We start from the raw sequence: 19,561 nt of genomic DNA on the forward strand, positions 1-19,561 counted from the left end.
ACACATGGCTAAGGACTTTATTTCAGATAAAAATTAAGAAGTTGAGAGCTATTTCCCTGGATGTGGGGAAGGGATCAGGGCAAAGAATTCCCCATGGCCAGGCCAATACCCTCATGTACTGGAGGGGTGGTAATTCCCTTCCTTGCCCCTGGGGACCTCAGCAAGTGCAGGACTTTGCCAGAGCCCACCTACCAAAGGGAACCTGGAAGGGGACAGTCGGGCAGCAGCATGGCCACAGGCCAACCACAGGGTCAAGTCTTAAGTACCAAGAACCCATTCTTCCTCCCCTCTGGGGACTAAGAGGATGGCCAGTGGAAAGAACCTCTTGGACCCAAGTGAGGAGAGGAAAGGCCCCAATGTCCCTCACATTTATTACCTCTTCCCTGGAGGGCTGTGAGTCCTGGAGTCTGTCAGGTGGTAATACTGACACAGCCGAGGGTGGGTAGGTGGCAAGGAAGGCCCAGCAATTCTGGACCCCACATCTGGCCCTCCCACCCCTGGCAAGCTCTATGGTTACATGATCCTTTGTATCTCTTGCCTTCCATTTCCCTTGGGTGGATGGTTGGGTGTGTGGGGTTTCCTGGTTTGGGTTTCTTAAGGGCCCTCCCAGGGAGGGTCCCCTAAATCCCCCCCCCACGGGGCCTGAGAAGGAGGGTGTCACATGATGCCATTGGTGAGGTACTGGAAGCCGTCGTAGAGTTTGGTGGTGATGGACCGCATGCTGCCATCTACCATCTGTTCCACCAGTAGCTGGAGCTGCTCCTCAGTCATGCTCATGTGGAACCTCTCTTTGAGGTTGCGGATGGTGCTGGAGCCATGGAAGCAAGGGAGCTGAGAACCTGGGGGAAGCAGCGAGGGCACTGAGTCATGGATGGAAAGGAGCGACAGGCAGTGGTAATGGCCAGAGCAAACACAGAGCTGGGGTATCTGAAGTGCCCCTTCCCTACCCCTCAGATCTCCCTCACAGTACGGATCCAATTCTGCTGGGCCAGAGGAGGGAAAATTGGCAGAAGGCCCTGTCCTGAGCCCATCTTCGCCCCACGCTCCTAAGCCCCTCTGGGTGAGGGCAGAGGAGGGAAGAGAGCCGACAACACACCTTCCCTGTGGTGGCCGAGGGAGCAGAGTCTCGACCCCGGGGGGAGGCCGGGGAGAGGCTCTGGAGTGGGCCCTAGGCTGGGCACTTATCTGGTTGTAGGCCTCTGCCTGTGCTATGTCTGACACTCACAGGTGACCTGGGCCACCATCACCACGGGGCCAGACGTGGACGCTCCTGAGCAACGATGGCAACCTGGGGGTGGGGACGGGGAGGAGGCGGAGGAGACAGGCAGCTTAGACTGGGTGTACACTCAGCCCTGAGGAGGGGGATGGGGACGAGGGCCCAGAGGAGCCAGGAGAGGAGGGATGCTGGACAGAAGGCAGTAGGTGGCGAGGCAGTGAGGAGAAGCACCGTGAGCAGGTAAAGATGGGAGATGGAGGAAAGACCTCTCAGCTCAGAGCAGGAGTGAGTTTTGGGATAGGGAAGGGACCTGAGGACAGGGCGTTCAGAGGTTAAAGGCCAATGGGTAGGAAAGTGGTGACTGGAAGCACCTGAGTTGGTAAAGAGCTGAGTGATGGAAGGAAGAGACAGAACTCAAGAGCTGGACAAGGGATAGGTAGATGGGAAGGGACCAGGAGGCTGGAGATGAGACTATTATGTCCTTAACCCCACACTCCCAGGACCCAGCTCTGCCAGGAGTCAGTAAGAGTGTCTCTGAGGAGAAACAGGGTACTAGACCAGAGCTAGAACCCTGGGAACTCCCACCCCTAGTCCTGAGGTGCTATCAACATTCTGGAAATTCCTTGCTCCAGGGACACAATAGAAGTGGGAATCCTGTGGCACTATGGGCAGTGCCCTACCCACAAACACCTGGCTTCCCCTCAACCCACCTTGCTGCATGATCTCCACGATTTGCACCACCTTATCCATGTGTTTCCGAGCAGCGATCAGCCCCTGCAGCATCAGCATCTTATAGTAGTTGAACATGTCCCCATCCAGGCCGCCCATCACCTGAGAAGGGAGCAGAGTTGTGTGTGCAAGGGGGGCTTAACAGCCTACAAGCCGGCCAGAACTCCTTCCTCCACCCGGGCAAACACACCAAACTGTTACTTCCCCACTCTCTTATCAGGCAGGAAGCCCCCCCAGGACACCCCGCCTCACACTGTCAATTCTGTTCTGCTCATCCCTATTGCAGGGGGAGCCCATTAGCTCCCCTTCCCAAGACAGGAAGAACCCAGGGAGGCACCTCTCCCTCCTGACTCACGTCCACAAACTCTGTGGTCAGCTTAAAGGCTGATGTCTCAAAGCCCAGGTTTCGGGGTGAGCTGGACAGGATGAAACCAAAGTCGATGTGGATGATGTGGCCTTCTGCGTCCAAAAGGATGTTCCCATTGTGTCTGAGGAGTGGGCAGAGGAGAGGAAGCGGCAGTAGTTAAGTCTGACTGAGGTGGGAGTCTCAAGCTGCAATGCACTGGCCATGTGATACCAGGCAGGGGAGTCCCTTGCCATGTTTCCTGCTGCCAAGAACTCTTGGTCTAACCTCCTAAAACCTTAAGCTAGTAGTGGAAAGAAGGAAAATCAGAAAAGTAAACTGTTACCAAATGCTGTGGGGTCTGAAATTGCCATTATTAACAATTGCAAAAAATAGTTTTAAGGTCATCCCCATTTTCCAAAAATCGTACTTTTTGCATCCAAACTGATCCCAATCTAGCAGAGAACTCAAAAGCAAGAAAAGGCAGCCTTTTTTTTTTTCCTTCTGTCACAAAGGCCAAACCCCTGGCTCAGTGAGAGGCCTCCAATCTGAACCTATTTACACCTGTGTTTCATGTGCAATTCCTCATCAGCCCACTGCAGATTGGAACCCCACCAGATGGGAGCAGCGATTTGAGGCATGCATATTGAGTGTTTAAATGTAGAACAATGTAATGTAAAATAGGGCTTCTTCGGGTAAGGCTTAACTATCTGATAAAATCACTTATGTAAACAAAAAAGCTCAGGAAGCATTTACTACAGGCTAGCTGCCGGAAGAAGAGTTAAAGGGAAGTAAATCCAAGCTTTGTGATTCCCACATGAATGGCCAGTGGGAGGAGTAACAATCAACATGCTAAGCCTGTAAGGCCTGGCCCATTCAGCATAACTGACCTCAGTGTCAACAGAAGCTTTGTGAGGCTAAAAGCTCACAGGCTGAGGGCCACCTGCTCCAGGTTTGGTCTGACTGGCCAAAAGTGAGCGACCAGAGGGAAAACCAAGATCCACCTGAGTCCTTCCCGCTCTGGGAAGCGTTACCAATTTAGCAACACAGGCACAATTTTGAGAGCCAGAAAGTTTCTGGTTGATGTCCTAGTGCAACCTCTCATTTTAAAGGTGATGAAACAGAGGCTCTGAGAGGAGAAGTGACTTTTGTGCCCAAGGTGCCAAAGCTAGGGAAGGGAAATTTCTATTTTTTCTTAACTGCGGGAGCTGCTCTCAGCTGCAAGGACGTTCTGGACTCATTCGGTGCAGTTAAAAAGACCTTAAACCTGCTTCTAATTTTGGGTCTGCTTACTGTTGCTATTTCTTTCCAGTAGCTGATTCCATTCACGGCTTGACTACATCTATTGATACTTTTTTGGGTTGTTATGAAAGATTTATCAGCTGCCTGACCCCTCCCCCACTTTTACAGGATGGACTCTAATCCTCCAAACGTACTGGTTTCCTAAAGGAAAGTCTAGAAACTGGACTAGCACCTACCTCCCTGGCACCCATTTACTCAGTCCCCAGGGCTCAGCTCTAGGATCTCTGGGTCTTGGGTTCAAAATCCTAACTCTTCAGGGACAGGCAAAAGCTTGCAACCAAACTCCTGATAAATCACCAGATTTCCCTTCAGCCCTTACATGCAGACCCTCTGCAGGATGCATTTGTAAGGCTAGCAGGGTGGAATGAGCATAGGTTCTGAAAGCTCCCTGACCCTATTTCCCTCATGAGGAAACACCTGTTTGACGGGGCTTTCATTTGATTTCAATATAAGAATGTCAGGCCATGGCAGGCATTTAATAGATGCTAGATTTCTGATAAGCCACCTTGTTAGCTAAATCTTAATGTGCCATCATGTCATTGGGAGCCCTGGAAACAGAGGCCACTGAATTTCCGTTTCTGCATTCCCAGGACAGCTGCCCTATGTGTCCAGAGAGAGGTGCAACTCACAGGAGCATTCGGAGTACTGACCCCTAGTCACTGTCTGCAGATAGTCTTAGAAAGCAGGGCCTTGGTGGTGTAATTATCTTTGTATGATCTGTAGTTTGCCTATATGTGAACTTAGGTTTCATAAAGGTCATAGGATTTTGGAAGAATGACAGCCCTGGGCAAAACAGATACTTAAAAAAGTTTTGAAGTCATATGTTGGAACAAGAAGGAGAATTCAGCTGGGAGTTCAACTTGATCTCCAACATGTCTCTCATATCCTCCTTGTCCTTTCTACTCTCAGTCACCACCCCTGCCCTCAGCCAGGCCTCATGATCTCCTGCTTTGTTGCTACACCCAACAATGCCCCATCTATATCCAATATCACCTTTGGCACCACGGGGTGCATTCATTAATCACAGACTGGACTGTGTCATTCTTCCACATGCGAAATACAACCTCTCAGCCTCATCAGGAAGGCCCTTTGAATCTGCCCTAAATCTCATGTCTGATGTCAGCACCTACTATTGCCATGTGGGGTAGCCCAAACTTTAATTACATTGAGTTGTTCCTCTACCTGGAGCATCCTTCCCTCACAGCGTTCTCTGTCCTCATTTCCTTTATTCTCCAAGACCCTGCTCACTCAACCCTTGCTTAAATCCTTCCCATAAATCCTTTACTTCTTTGTCCCTTTACCCTACCACTTGTCAGTATGCCTCCTCGGCTTAATGGCACATCAACACATCTTCCTCCGCTTAAGATATGTTGTTTCACCTTTCCATCTTGGCCAAGGAAAGTGGTGATGAACGAGTGAAAACTGCACACATGAAGGGATGGAGGGAACCCTGGAGAAAAGGTTAGGATGAGGGGCAGGAATTTACCTACCTGTCCTTCACTTGCAACAGGTAGCAGACCAAGCAGTAACCAGCGCAACTTTGTACAAAATTGCGCTGGGCACTGAGGAATGCCTCGGTGGTGTGACTGCCGTGCTCCTGCAGGAAGTAATCAAGCAAGGAGAGCTGGGACTGTTTCTTCACCTGATGGATGGACACAGCGTTGACCACTGGTTCAATCATGCCACTGTCAGCCGAAATCACAAGAATCTTATACGGCTTGATCCACAGGGGGACTCGCTCCTGTTCCCAAATGGACTGTGAGGAGACAGAGGTATTGGGACTATCATCTTTGTCTGAACTAGGGGAAGAGGTTAAAATACCCCTGTTACCAATCCTGGTTTCTAGGCCAAAAAGTCAGTAGAACCTGCTGATCCCACTGAGGGCTAAGGAGTTTTGAAAGGAAGTCCAGGGTCTGCCAAGACACAGGGAGGTATGTGGTTAAATGCATCTTCTAGGTAGAAAGCCCCCCAGAAGCAGGAAGAACAGGAAACTACACTGTCACCTCACAAGCAGGGAGAGTAGGAGATATTAATCCAAGTTCAGAGAAAAGGGGTAAAAGTCAGAAAAGGATTTAGATCAGTGAAGCCTTCTCTAGAAAATGAAAATATGAACTAACTGGATCAAGCAGGTGAAGCAACCAACCCAGAGGCCCATGAGATCAACATCTCAGCACACCGCAGCCCGCCTGCTGCAGACCAGGGGAGTTTCAACCAAAGGGCAAACCCAGCACCCCCGAAGTTCAGTTTTCAGAGCACGTGCAGGTCACAAAGGGCCACAAGAGGGCACTGTGGGGCTGTTCCTGGGCGTGCTCCTGGGGAAGTACACTGAGGAAGGAGCACCAGCTTTAGTGCAAACTGCATCTAATTTAAACCTGGGCAGGAAGCTGGTCCCCAGCCGCAGCTCCTGGCAGAATGACATGTGTAGTTGTCCCTTCTCTTACCTGCAGTTGCTTCAACACCTGGAAGGCTAGCAGCTCCTGCCGAAGGTCATCCCCACACTTGACAATGACTGACAGGAGTCGCCAATTGGGGAGATGGCCATAAGGGGAGCCCTCTCTGATCCGCCTGTGAAGAGAGAAGCCAAGAGGTGTCAAAGGGTGATGCCAGTGTGAGGTGTGAGGAGAGAGACAGAGCTTCCACCAAAACTCCAGATCAAACTCCCCAGAGGGCAAGGCCTCAGACCACCTGGGAGCCTGATGGGCCCCCGGGGGGTGCAGTGAGTACCTGCAGTTACTTCCAGGCTTTGAGAGTAGAGACCACCCCGTGACCTGACTCACCGCACTTTCTCCTGCCAGGGCTCTTTGAGAGCAACTGCAGAAGGGTCTTCTGGGTCTCGTTTAAAGGCTGTAGGGGTCTGAGCCAGCTGCTCCGAAAGGCGCCGTCTAGCAGGAAGAAACTATATCATTTGCTTGGAGGAGTTACCCTAGAGTCTCATGTCCCTGTCTATGCCAGCATTTCCTGCACTGTTCCCTTGATTCTGGGCACACAGAGATAGAAACCTCGGCTGAGAGGGACTCATGGAAGGCAACACACCACTGGTGTCTTGCTAACCAGGTGGCTTGGAATCACATTAAAATGCAGATTACCAGGCCCTCACCATTCTTCTATGAAGATTCTGATTCAGAACAGGTGTGGTTCCACCATCCATTCACATTTCCAACAATATCTCCTCCCTCTCCTTTGATTCTGACACATGTAGTTCTCAGGCCTACTCTGAGAAATGCTGCTCTAAGTCCTTCCTCTGGTGTTTTCATCCCTCTGAAGTCCTTTTCAAATTTAATTTCCATGTGTAGTAGTCCAGTACTCTCAACCTGCACCTTCACTGCTTCAAGTCTGGGGGCCTCAGGACAAGGACACCAGCTGACAGAGAAGAAGGGGACACAGCGACAGGCAGGGCCTGAAAGAGGGATGGAAAAATGAGGGGCCACTTGAGTTGGCCATACCGGATGTCCCCTGCTGCGATGAACATAGGCTCTTTGCTCTCTTGGCTGGTGATGCTGTCCACGGAGAACTGGGAGATGTTGTCACAGCTGTTGGTGTGCACTTCAGGAAGCTGGGGAGAGTGGGGAGTGCCAGTTGGAAGTGATCAGCACAGGTCTTGCTTCTTTCACTTCCTATTCACACTGCCCTGTGGGCTTGCCGTCTCCATGTCATACTCCTCCTCACTTTTAAACTGCTCCAAAAGGCCTCCCCTGCTCATGTATCTCCTCAAATTGCCTAGGCACTCACAGAGGTCATACAGCAGTGTTTCCCAAAGTATGAACTACCTGCATCAGAACTGCCTGGAATGCTGCTAAAATGGAGATTCCCATACCCCACCACTGATCTGAGTTAGAATTACCAGAAATGGGATCTGGAAGTCTAAATTTTTAATAAGTTTTCCAGAAGACTCTCAACATGCTGAAGTTTATAAACCACTGCATGACCATCACAGCAAGCTGAACTTTCAGGGTTACACTAGAAGCTCCCCAAGGGGAGGGATGCATTCTCCCTCAGAGTACAGAGCAGAGCCTCTCCAAAACCAGGCTCCTCTGACCATGTCTCAGCCTAAGGTATTCAATTTTATCTCCCCATCTCTCTCAAACTATAAAATACTCTACCAGACCCCAAGGCTCATATCAAGTCCTTTCCCTTGTACCAGATCATTTATCCTAAACTCCACTCGTCATATATTGCACACTGCCTTATACATCTTATAGATTTTTTTCATAAATGTTTGTGTCCAATCTCCCTAATCTGACTCTAAATCCAAGGACAGAGAGTCTGTCTTCACAAAGTGAAATCTGGTTGTGTCACAGCCCTACATGTAATCCTGCTCTGGCTCCTTACAACCTCAGAATAAAGTCTAACTTTCTTTCCATCATGTATGGGATCCTTCCTACAAATCTGACATATGACATTTCCAGTCTCATTCTTCACCAATTCTCACCCATGCTCACACATTACAGCCATACAAATTTCAGCTCCAAAACCAGGCCAAGGTCTCTTGTCTTCGAGTCTTTGCACATGTTATTCCCTTGAACTAGAATACTCTGTCCAGCTAATCCCTACCCAATCTTCAGGCCCAGCTGGATTATTACTTCCTCCAGGAAACCGTTTGGAGTGTGTCAACCCCCAAGTCTGGAATAAATATCCCCATGCACAGGTGCTCCCATAGCGCCCCATCCTCTCCAGCATGACTTGGAGCCCACCGTACTACCACTACCTGCTGACTGGTCTCATTCTCTCTCCTATTAGGTCTTAAGCTCCTTGCAGGCAGGGCCAAGATCACAGCACTCACTGCTGCCACAGAGACCCTCCATCAGGACTTCTTGAAATATTTATTAAACTATGAATTACTATTCTCTACTTTCCTGAGACTTTATTTAGCAGATGTTCAATAAATATTTTGATTAAATTTCCCTCACTCCACTGGGCTTTGAATTTCCTCCTTACATTTAACCTAAATTCCTCCTGCAGTAAAATGAACTCCACGCAAATCTATTCCACCCTAGGGCTGGTCAGAACTTTTCCCTCTCATACCTGTTCCTACCTGCCCTGGTCACCTGGGCCCCTGCCTAAGCCCTTCTCAGCATGTGGTCTTGTCTCTAGTATACTGGAAGCTCCTGCGGAAGAGTGCTGGCCCAGAGCTGCCTCTCCGGAGCCCCTCACCTCCACCTGCAGCTCGCCTATGTCATCCACTGACCAGGCCTCATCGTCGTTGTCGCAGTTGGGCACCGTGCTGAAGCTGCCTGCCCGCTGCTCATGGCTAACGCCACACTCGGGCAGGTTCTCCACGGACCGTGTGCTTCGAATGCGGTTTTCGGGGATCCGGGCAGGGACACTGGCGGTGTCGAAGTTCTCACATTCAAGGACTTCCACATAGATCAGATAGGGAGCCTGGGTTGAGGGGTGGATAGTATTTGCAGCTTACCTTCACCATTGCCCCCACATCTTAGCTCCATTCACACAACTTTTCCTGCTGCCCAGTCCTAGCTCCAACCTCATCAATCAGTCCCTGGACACTATAAACACCACGTTTAGGGCAGAAACTTGTCCTCTACACCTATATGAAGAATTTGGATGAGAGAGTACCCAAGTCTTCAAAATGTCTCAGCTGAGCTTCAAAAAGTATAAAGAATGCCCCAGGGCAAAACCATTCCAAACTATCGATTAACACTAATCAGAGAGGCCTGTCAGCTTCTGGAGGCTTGTCCTAAAGACAGACAGAAAGGGAAAAAGCTGGGCACTGTTCCAAGCAGGGTTCTAATTGTCCATACTTTCTCTGGAAGAAGAATCTGATCTATCAGTACTCATTACAACCAGCAGATAAATTCAGCTAATTCTCTTCAATGTGAATTGGGCATCCTAATCCCTGCCCACTCTGATCAAAAAAGGTCTTAGAAACAAAGTATTTCTCTATTCTCACTGTTGCTGTCCCTGGAAAGCCTAAGAGTTACAGAAGGGCTGAGGAAGAGCTACCAAAATCTATGAAGGGAAGGGAGAGTGACTCCCTCCTAAGAGGGCAAGAGGCAAGCTGAAATCAGGCCTCTTTGGTCCAGAAAGACAGGCCTGAGAAGGGGACAAGGCCTTTAGAATCACAACAGAACTGAAGTAGATCTAAGTTGACAGGTGTACATGGACTATGAAGGAGTCTGGGATTTTGGTGGGGCATTCCAGGGCATATATGTAAACCCCAGACAATCATGGAATAGAGTCAGCTGTGTGGTAGGGTTTGGGCCACAGCCCACCTACCTTGTCCTTGGAGTTGAGGACAACAGCCTGGGTGTGGGGCACACGGACCACGTGGTGCTCAAAGCCAGCAGTGGGCAGCCAGACTCGGGCAGGGAGCTTATGGTTGAGCAGGGAGAGCTCTGAGATCAGCCGCTGTGTTTTCTGCTCCTTTGTGGGGAGCGTGGCCAGCCGCTTGCCAATTGCCATCAGGGACTTGATGAATTCTCGCTCAGGAGCCAGTCTGACAGGCTACAAGGGGTTGGGGAAAAGCAAAGATAGTGAAGAAACCATAGAAAAAGGTGGCCCACCCACTCAGTCACTCCAGGCCATGCAGGCCAGAGATCCAGTGTCTGGAGAACACCAGGGAAGGAGCTACCTTTCAGCCTTAGTAGGAGATGCCCCCACCCCCCAATTCCTGTCAGCTTGAATTGGAAACATTCCTTTTCTACAGGCTGTTTCTTGAAGGTAAGGGGAACATGACTCCAGGTCATTGGGAAGCACCCTTCTTAATTTGACTTGAGTTTTTCAGGAACTATCCCAAGGCTTCAAGATGGGCCAGGGACAACATCCAAAGAGGTTGGCCAGGGCCCCAGAGAGAAGAGTTGCTTATACCTGAAGTGTTTCACCCATCTCAACAACAGGGTTGTCCCTCTCCCCACCTGGATCCTTGGGCTGGCACTCTGCTGAGGGGCTCTGTCAGGGCCTACAAGGCCAGGGAGGGGAGCTTGGAGTCAATATTTCCCCTTTCAAAATAAGGACTCATTCCATTCAAATGGTTTTTGCTGCTTTCCATGGCATCCCTCTGTCCACCCTATTATCTCTTATAAGGGGTCAGTGCACATGCCGGGGATGAGAAGATGAGCAGACTTTGCATTAATGGAGGAACGATCAACGGGGAGAGAAAAAGCAGGTGGAGGGGAGGTAGATGTAGGTAGGTAGGCAGGTCGAGAAAGCAGCTCCTTTCAGCCCATGACGCTGGCCTTGAAGGCCTGCCTCTCTGTGGTTCCTCCTTGGGTCCTCTTCCCCTACCTCTCAGGGACTAAGTTCCCATACTGCTGCCTGCTGTGCGCTTGGCTCCTTGTGCTGGGCTCCTCAGTCATTCCCAGAAAGGGCACAGTCAGTCTCCAGAGTAAGGCAGAGGTGGGGAAAAAAATGGACTGAGCTAGACATGAAGAAGGGCTTTTTTCCCCAAAGTCCTTGTACCAAAAGGGGCATTTTATCAAGATAGCCAGCCAACTCCCCATCCCAACTCCCCTCAGGTGGAGAAGAGCAGTATCTTCTCCTCTTCTAGAAACAGTATTTCACTCACCAGGCTTTTCTCTGTGTGTGTCTCACGCAATTTCCTGAGAATTGAGAATTTCTACCCTCACTCCCTCACACTGCAAAAAAGAGCTTTTTTTGAAAGCTAGGCAATACCAGCCCACCTCTGCATGTGCACAGAGCGCTCAAAGCCTCTCAGCCTCTATCCCACAGGGGGCTGGCTCAGGGCCTCACACAAAATAATACAGGGGGTCTGAATCAGTCAGGGGTTGGTTCAACCCTGGAAGGCAGGGTTGAAAAGTGACAGAGATAGGAAGACAACAGTACTAGGGTTCTGTGGTCCCTGGAGATGTCCCACGGCCTAATAGAGAAAGAAAGGAAGAAGAAATTTGGAGACTCAGCCTTTGTTTGCCCTGATCTCCTAAGTACATCCACTCAGATGACAAATGTTTACTGCCCCAAGGACCCTCCACTCCAACTAACTCAGTCATCTCAGATCAGAAAAGGCAGAATTCCTTCCCATCCTCAAATTAGCATTTGGGTTGGGCACCCCTAAGTTACGGGAGCATGGTGGAAATGTTACCCCAAGCCTTGAGAGGAAGGCTCTGCCACATGGGAGGAGACAGGAATCATGACTGCAAGGGGATCAGCACAGAAAAGAGAAAACTGATTGGATAGACAAATTAAAAATAAAACGTAGAAAAATCATCCAAACTCCCAGAGGGTCCAGCATTTCCTCTCATGTCTCTGCCCAGCAACAAGGCCCTAGACCCTGTGGGGCCAGAGGGAACAGGAAAGGAGAGTGAGGATTAAGGAACATTCTGGGCAGCAAGCTGGGAAAGGGAAGAGCTCAGACCTGGAAGAAACACGGTTGAAGAGCAAAAGAAAACCAGCTATGGGCAGGTAACTTTCTTTAGGCCAAATCCTGTTTGCTTTTAGAGTCAGCCCCAGCATAGGGCCTACCTTTCAGAAGACAGAGAATAAATATTTGATGGTCTGATGGCAGAAGCCACGGGGAAAAGGTTCTGGGTGGGAGAAACAGGATCCTGGGGGTTTCTGCCAAGTGGTTCTTGGCTCCAATCCAGGAGGAAATTCCACCTCTCTCCCAGCTGTCTGTTCTGGAGACCCAGCAACTGGAGGCCGAGTCTCAGGGCATCCCAGCTGTCTCCAGAAGGACCAAGTGAACTCTACTCTGCCTGGGCTCAGGGCACTGGCAACAAAGGGCAGGGTACTCCTCCAGGTCTGGGAGCCAGGGACTGATTTCCCAGGAAGAAAAGGCACCATTTAACTCCAGCCTTGGCCTGGGGACAGAGAGGAAATGCGGCCATGGGGGGAGCCTGCCACCCAGCCCCAGCCTGGCCCCACTTACGGAACTGAATGAATTATCAATACTCTCGGTGCTGGAGGAGAGCTCCTGGGAAAGGGCCAGAGGGCAAGAGGAGCAGGAGGGGCGGGGATGGAGGGAGAGAGACAAAAGGCAAAGAATTTAGCTCCAATTTGGATTATAACCACTTCTCTTGTGTAGCTCTACCTTTATGCTTTAATGAAAGAAAGTCAATCCAGAAAAGCCACTTGTCTAAATTCTTGACACTTTGGGAGATGCTTGCAGACTATCTCAGACCTTGAGGTCAGAAGGGTGGAAGAGACAGAGGCCTCTGCTTTTCAGTTTCTTCTCTTCTCTTCTTGATTGCACCAAGTCTGTCTTCTGGACAAAACCCTAAGGCTGGGTCCCTGAGGGAGGTAGCTCTGTACTGTCCAGTATCCCTGCTTTCTCTTTACCCACCCACGTGCTCTCAACCAAAGCCTTCTCTGTGGAGAGCACCACAGAAAAACTGAATTTAACAAGTTGCATGGCCCCCACACTGGAAGCCTCACATCCCTCCATCATCTTGGAAATGTGTGGAAGCAGAAGAGCTAAACTTTGTATGCCATGCTAGGTGCATCTCCACTCTATTCAGCCTCAGTTATCACCCTGGGAAGCCTAATCCCGACCTTCAATCATGTGACAAGGGGCACCACAGACTCATGAGCATCAGACCTCTGTGCCAGATACTGCTGGGAGTAAAGGACGAATAACTCTTCTCTCTACCAAACCTCTGTGGGCTTGCTTTCAGACTATTTCACATGACACCCAATAAATTACAATTTTTTGACATAAGGGAGTTAGGTCCTAGATGAGTCCATCTGAGAAAGCTGAGTAGTTGAGCAGCAGCTGTCCTAGCCCCAGCTCATGGGATTTATCTCAACCTCACCCCACTCCTGTGTTCCCTGGTGTCTGTGAACAGAACAGGGGAAAGCTCTGGTGGTCATGCTCTCCCTCAGCAGCTCTGCTGCAGCTGGTGCACAGGCCCATCCTGGGTTCTGCCCTCCATGGCCTCCCAGGGCAGGAAGAAGGGGCACCAGTGTGTACAAACCTCTAGGAAGGGAGAGGCCTGGACTTAAAGAGACAAAGTCCTGGGAGCATCCAGGGCAGAAGAGCAGTAGTTGCTGCTCTTATACATGCAATCAGCATGTCAAGTATCTACTTAATTCAATGTCATGGTGTAAGTTCTATTCTAGCTGGAGGTATTACACTCAGGTCCTTCCCTGAAGAATCTGGGGAGAGGGACACTTTGAGGAAGCCAAGCCAAATACTATCCCAAGGCTCTTCTGCACTGGGTAGAAATGGGAGGGACATTGAAGTAGTGAGGGTGCCAGTGTCCATTATGACCTAGTAGTTCAAGGCCCACACATGAGCTGGTTGGAGAAGGAACAGCAGGCAGATATTAGCTCCAGGAGCAATGCTCCAGCTGATTCTTCCACAGACAGGTCCTCTCTGCCTCATTTACAGTCTTGGGGGAAGGGAAGGTATACTATGACCTGCTCGTCTCTCCTCCTCTGTAGGCTTGAGTCACTCATACTGACTCAGCTCCAAGGGGAAAAGTTGAGGCCAAGAAGCTGACATGACACCCTATCAGGCTTGAAGGCCTACTGGGGCTTCTAGTGGGACATGCCACAGATTTCTCTGTACAAAGGCTGCAGTTCTGAGAAGACAAAGCTGATTTACTACAAGTGTCATTCTGTGGATGGTACCTAAATCACTCGTTGCTCTCTGTGCCCCCAACCTATGCCAAAGTATTTATTTACCATTTGATTACAAATGGGAAGAAAAACTACATGAGCAGAATTCCTTGACTAGGCTGATAAAAGTTGCTTTGAAGGGGTGGGCTTTGGGGTGGAAATGGTGGGAGATGGGAGCAATCAGTGCTACAGCCCTTTGATAGTAAGGAAGAGTGTAAAGGATGCCTCATTAAAAGAAAATAGAACCTTCTGTGAGAGCTGGGCAGAGAACTCTGCAGGGAGACCCAGGCAGAAAGAGGCCTGTACAAGCAGCCTTTGAGCCTCTTCTCTGAGACCTCACTTCACCCTCCAAAGTTTCTCAACTGGTGGTAGGAATGGAGGATTAAACTCAAAACCTACAGGGGAAGAAAGAGATGGGGAGCAGTGTGTCAGGTCCCACCTAGAAAGTCTCTGCTCAGACCTTAGATAATAATGGGCTTTGTTTTAGTAAGTGGGAAGCTTTTCTTGTTATATGCAGGAAAAGAGAGACACAAACATCACCAAAAAACTGTTGGAACTAATAAATTCAGTCAAGTTTCAGGATACAAAAACCAAGAGTGACAAACTAAAGTGTCCCAGAAAATGGGGTCTCCATATCACACTTTAAGTCACCCTTCATCCTCCACTACCCCTAACACAGGGCTTTGCACAGTGCAGTGACTATTTGCTGAGTGATTGAGTGCTGCATGACAAGGGAGCAGAGGGAGCAAAAGAGGAAAAAAAGTGATTCCCTTGGTATCTGGGGGACAAAGGCCTTAAGAAGTGTATCCTCAAAATGCCAAAGGTGTTTGGAGAGACCTCTGGGCTGAAAGCTCCAATGCCTGGCCTCCTAGTGAATTCATATTTATTCTTTCTCACTCTTGTTCTCACATTTTCTGAGGAGGTGCAGCAGATTCACCATGTCTTAACTCTGCCAGCATCAGCTAACCTAGGAGTGCCTGGGGACATGGTATCTCCTTCCTTTCCTGAATCCAGTGACTCAAGGTAAAGGAGCCACGTTGGGAAGAATGACAGCTAGAGAAGCCACCCTAGAGGATTTAAGTACTCACAGAAATGCCTGCATACCATAACCCTTCCTGGGCAGGGATTAGATGTAAGGAAGAGGGACCAAGGACCAGCACAGAGTAAGAGAAGTCCTGAGGCCTCATCTCTTCTGGTGCTAAGAAGAGGACTACAAAATGAATACAAGAGAAAAGCCAAGCCTGATAACAGGCACCAAGGGATTCACTTCCAGCTGCTCATACTCATGCTACAGGCTTGACCGCAAGAGAAGGAACTCCCAAAGCCTTTGTGACCTCAGTCTCACCAGATTTGGATGATTCTTCTTGCTCTGCAACAACCTCCCTTCAATGACCCTTGGCTGCTAAGCTCAACCAGCAACAAAAATGGCCCATTCTGGCTCTGAGAACAGCTGGGCTCTGCCTATACACAGATGTGCAAACCTAGATTGCTAAGACCAAGGCCATTCTTCCACAAATGGACACCAACAGCTGAGGACTTGGGAAAGTAGATGCTGAGAAATAACCAAGACAGCTCAGCTGAATGATTAGGGGTGCCAGCTATGGTCTGATTCCAGCCCTCAGATCATTTACCAGCTGAGAGACCTCGGGTAACTCATCTAACCTCTCTAAGCCTGTTTCCTCAATGACAAAATCATACCTGTAACTTAGGGTTGTTGTGAAGATTAAATGTGAAATACTTGACATGATGCTTGGTGCATAATAAATGCTCAATAAATGTTAGTTCTTTTAGCTTCACTATTATTAAATTACCATGATAAAATACTGAACCTCCAGAGAGATCAGGCTCTATAGTCTCTCTCCCTCCTGACTTTTCCCTTATCTGGTCACCCTGACCTCTCTCTAGTTGAAAGAAAGTCCCACTGTATAAAAAATGTGGGTGGCTTATGTGCCCTGCAGAGGCAGATGCCAGCACCATAGCTACATGCATTTTCCAACAAGTGCAAATTCCTTGTTCTTTTCTCCCTTCTTTCCTAGGCTGGGCTGGTGGCCAGAAGGAGCTGGGCTGGTGGTGAGAGGTGGGACTGGGGCACTACTGGCTGGCCAGGACAGCAGGCCACTGACCTTTGGTTGTCCACTGGGTAACTTCCCCTGCTATCTGTCCAGATGTGGGACGGACAGTGGGTGTAACCAACTGATCCCCTCCCTGCTCTGCATCCTGAATTGGATACCTTCAACTGCTATTGTAGTTTTCCCTTCTTTCTAGCCTTCAGGTCCTTGATTAGACACTGGGTATGCTCAAGATTTACTCTGAACTGAATTTGCTTCCTTCTTTCCTTTGTGCTTCTCCCAAGTGATATGGAAAAGAGACCAGCAAGACATCTCTTCCCCCAAGGAAAGGCAGGCAGGCAGAACATTCTGCAGATGCCTCAGTGATAGGGGATGAGCCCTAACCCTCATGTCAACAAAAAGCAGGGTGTTCAGGGTGTGAAGGAGAGGGATTATGAGGAGGGGCCAGGAAAATGAAGCTGAATGAAGCTATTTAACATCTCAGCTCTCCCAGCACACACAAAATTCACACACATTCACCCTTCTCCTTTTCAAAGGCTGCTGCTTTGAGAGGTTCTTGTAGATACCCCTTGTCTCAGGCCAAGGCAGGGAGGGTCTTTGCCATGGTTCTCAGTAAAGAACCACTTGGGCCAGAGTCAGGAGTACCAGCCTACTGTATTGGCTACATGACCGAAGCAAGTCCCTTCATCTCTTTGGGTTCTTCCTTTAGAAAATGAGGCTGTTGGAATATATGAATACTCAGGACTTGTTCCATTCTGATGTTCCATGTTTTTATCAGTGAAATGAAAACAGAGGGGAGGAGAGAAAAGGACAGAGTATGTCAGACATCCTGTCTCCATGGCTCCTTGCCCCTTTGTCCCTCCCAGGAATTTTACCTCATCCTCATTCTCCACTTTAGGATTGCTGGCTGTTCGTTTCAGGTTGCTGCTGAGACTTATGCTGGCTGTTGCATCTGACTTAGAGCGCTGGTGAGTCCTTTTAGAGGGAGACAGCCCTGTGTCAGGGGCTGGGCTCAAGGAGGGCAGCTCCCTCTTTCGGTGAGCTGGCTTCAGCTCGTCTGAGAGGATCAGCTTCCGCAGCTTGGTTCCACGGGAGTGTCGTTGAGTGGAAATGTGCATGTCTGAAGAGTAGGCTCCTAGCAACAGGGCACACTGGAGGGAAAAGTTAATGCTCTGGCGGCAACGGTGGACTATGTAGGGCTTGATGGCATCACCCACGTCCTCATCCATGTGAATGTACATGTTAAGCAACTGAGGCAGATAGAAGTCCACGTCCTCATTGCGAAAGCAGAATAGCCGGTTGCCAATGTAGGCTTGCACTCCAGGCTCCTTGGAGTTGTACAGGTATGAGATGGCCATGGAGATGTCAAAGAGTTTGGACTCAAATAGCCTCAGCAGCCACGACTGTTTGGCCGAGTTATTCTGCCGCCGCCTTGCTCCACGGGCTGTGCCCGAGGCCACAGTGGCTCCCATTTCATCTTCCTCCTCCCTTATTTGGGCAGGAGGATCGTCCAGGCAACGGATCTCACTATCCAGACCATCCCCATTGACCAACTCCAGCGGGGTGCCTCTGCTAGAGATGGCCACACCTCCATGCAAAAGCTTGACTTTCTCCAATACCTCCTGGCAGGCCTTCTGGGCCACCTCAGGGTCAATCACTGAGAGTTCCCCGACCCCCTCCGTGATGACACTTAGCAAGGAGCCCCCATTATTCCCTGGTGGGCCAGGAGTGGGCTCAGAAGTTGGCTTCAGGAGGGCAGGCTCCACTACCATGTCTCCCATGGCCACAGCCACACTTGGAGCTTTCAAGCTACAAGAGGAAGGAGGGAGAAAGAACAGAAAGGGAGACATATAAACACTGGTTAGCAGCGCCACTCTCAGGTCTTCCCTTTGCCACAGAACTTTCCCAGGGACCTCCTCCATACTGTCTTCCTGGACTTCTTAAAAATCATATGAAAAGTCATCTCCTCCCAGGAAGCTTTCCCTGACTACCTCCACTTCTGATCACTACATTACTCTTCATTCCTTCTGCACTGGTTACTTGGCTTAGCCTCTGTTCCTAACTTGTATTTGCAAAATGTTGCTTTGTATGTGTTATGTTTATATAGGTATACTCTTCCCATGCCCACCTTTAAATGTTTGCCAATAACATTTTCCTTTTCCTCTTTAAACTCTATTTCCTTACACATATAATACTCTATACACAAGTCCTAAGCATTTCAATTTTATTTAATACTAAAACCTTGATGTATTTTTCTAGTTACAGATACTTTCTTACCTTCCCTTTTAGTCTCAAAGCTCCCAAGGAATAAGGGCCAGCAAATAAATCCAGGCTTCACATAGAAGAAAACAGCTCTAAAACAACTGTCATAAACCCTGCTGAAGTACGACACTTTGCTTGTCTGACTTCTTAACATCATTCCCTCTTCCTCCAGTGCTGTGGCAGCTGAGGTATGGAAGTGGAAAAGACTCTTGAATTTGGAGTCAAATAGGCTGGGGTTCAAAATCCTGGCTCTGCCATTATGAGATGTGTAAACTTATGCAAACCACATATCGTCTGAGTTTAATTTTCTTCAACTGCAAAATGGGAAAAACATACCTACTTATCATTGTTGCTGAGTGGAATAACTAACTTCATGTACAAGCACCCAGAACAATCCTGGCACACAGTAGTACTCAATAACACTAGTTGAATCTCAATCACGTAAAAAAAGGTTAGCAAACTGTATACAAGTGTGTGTGCACACACATATACTGTTTATAAGGTAAGTGAATCACAGTTACATTCATTGTGTGACAGAGCCCTCTCCTATCCCAACACTACTTTTTCCATTATCATACACACACTCCAAGAACTGGAGTGACTGTGAGAAGGCAAAAAGAAATCAAGCCACAACTCATGGGTCTAGAATGTCCAAAGAACAGGGAGGAAGAGGGATCACATTGCCAAGAATCCCTTTCTGGAGGGACTCTTGAAAGGAAATTCGGTGATGGAACACTGCTGACAAAAGCCACTGCCCTTCTAGAATGATTCTTCAGAGCCTCTGCAAATCCAGACCAGCAGGATCAGTGCAGAACGGAAGAAATTTCAAAGCAAGGACTGGGACAGGCACACTGTTAATGTCAGATCAACCCAGTTCCAGCCCTTGTCAGCAATGGGTTCAGAGGCCTCTTTATAAAATCGCAAATAGAGTGAGTCGAAGACACTCAAGAGTGTAAGCAAGAGAAAAGCAGAGTCTATTGTAGAGCTGGAATGCAGGTAATTTCAAACTATTAATGATATCACCTTTGACAGTAGGGAAACTGGGCACATATACTTTAGGTAGGTGTAAGAGGCTGGAGATACAGATTCTCTAATCACTCTGGGAAG

The 19,561-nt window shown here is 49.1% G+C and overlaps 1 protein-coding gene and 1 long non-coding RNA gene across 6 annotated transcripts in view; one reads left to right on the forward strand and one right to left on the reverse strand.

Annotated features, from left to right (window-relative positions):
- Window positions 1-19,561, reverse strand: part of PI4KB (phosphatidylinositol 4-kinase beta) — a 34,719-nt gene continuing 15,158 nt past the window's right edge. The window contains exons 1-12 of one of the 5 annotated variants that reach the window (XM_036905141.2): window positions 18,470-18,615; window positions 17,068-18,001; window positions 12,433-12,477; window positions 9,825-10,052; window positions 8,742-8,969; window positions 7,034-7,143; window positions 6,368-6,472; window positions 6,032-6,155; window positions 5,081-5,346; window positions 2,301-2,433; window positions 1,927-2,047; window positions 1-839 (exon numbers count right to left, since the gene is read on the reverse strand). In XM_036905141.2, coding sequence (XP_036761036.1) covers window positions 658-839; window positions 1,927-2,047; window positions 2,301-2,433; window positions 5,081-5,346; window positions 6,032-6,155; window positions 6,368-6,472; window positions 7,034-7,143; window positions 8,742-8,969; window positions 9,825-10,052; window positions 12,433-12,477; window positions 17,068-17,973 — 2,448 coding nt within the window. In that variant the 5' untranslated portion in view covers window positions 17,974-18,001; window positions 18,470-18,615 and the 3' untranslated portion in view covers window positions 1-657. Of the gene's footprint in view, window positions 840-1,926; window positions 2,048-2,300; window positions 2,434-5,080; window positions 5,347-6,031; window positions 6,156-6,367; window positions 6,473-7,033; window positions 7,144-8,741; window positions 8,970-9,824; window positions 10,053-12,432; window positions 12,478-17,067; window positions 18,002-18,469; window positions 18,616-19,561 lie in introns of those variants that run through there. The other 4 variants (XM_036905140.2, XM_057500732.1, XM_057500733.1 and 1 more) reach the window with 4 other exon arrangements.
- On the forward strand, window positions 5,253-8,433 carry LOC118922426 (uncharacterized). Its single transcript, XR_008997125.1, has 2 exons — window positions 5,253-5,362; window positions 8,328-8,433. It is a non-coding gene; the product is annotated as an uncharacterized LOC118922426 (long non-coding RNA).

This window comes from Manis pentadactyla, chromosome 4 (genome assembly GCF_030020395.1).
Source record: "Manis pentadactyla isolate mManPen7 chromosome 4, mManPen7.hap1, whole genome shotgun sequence".
Classification (NCBI taxonomy): Eukaryota; Metazoa; Chordata; class Mammalia; order Pholidota; family Manidae; genus Manis; species Manis pentadactyla.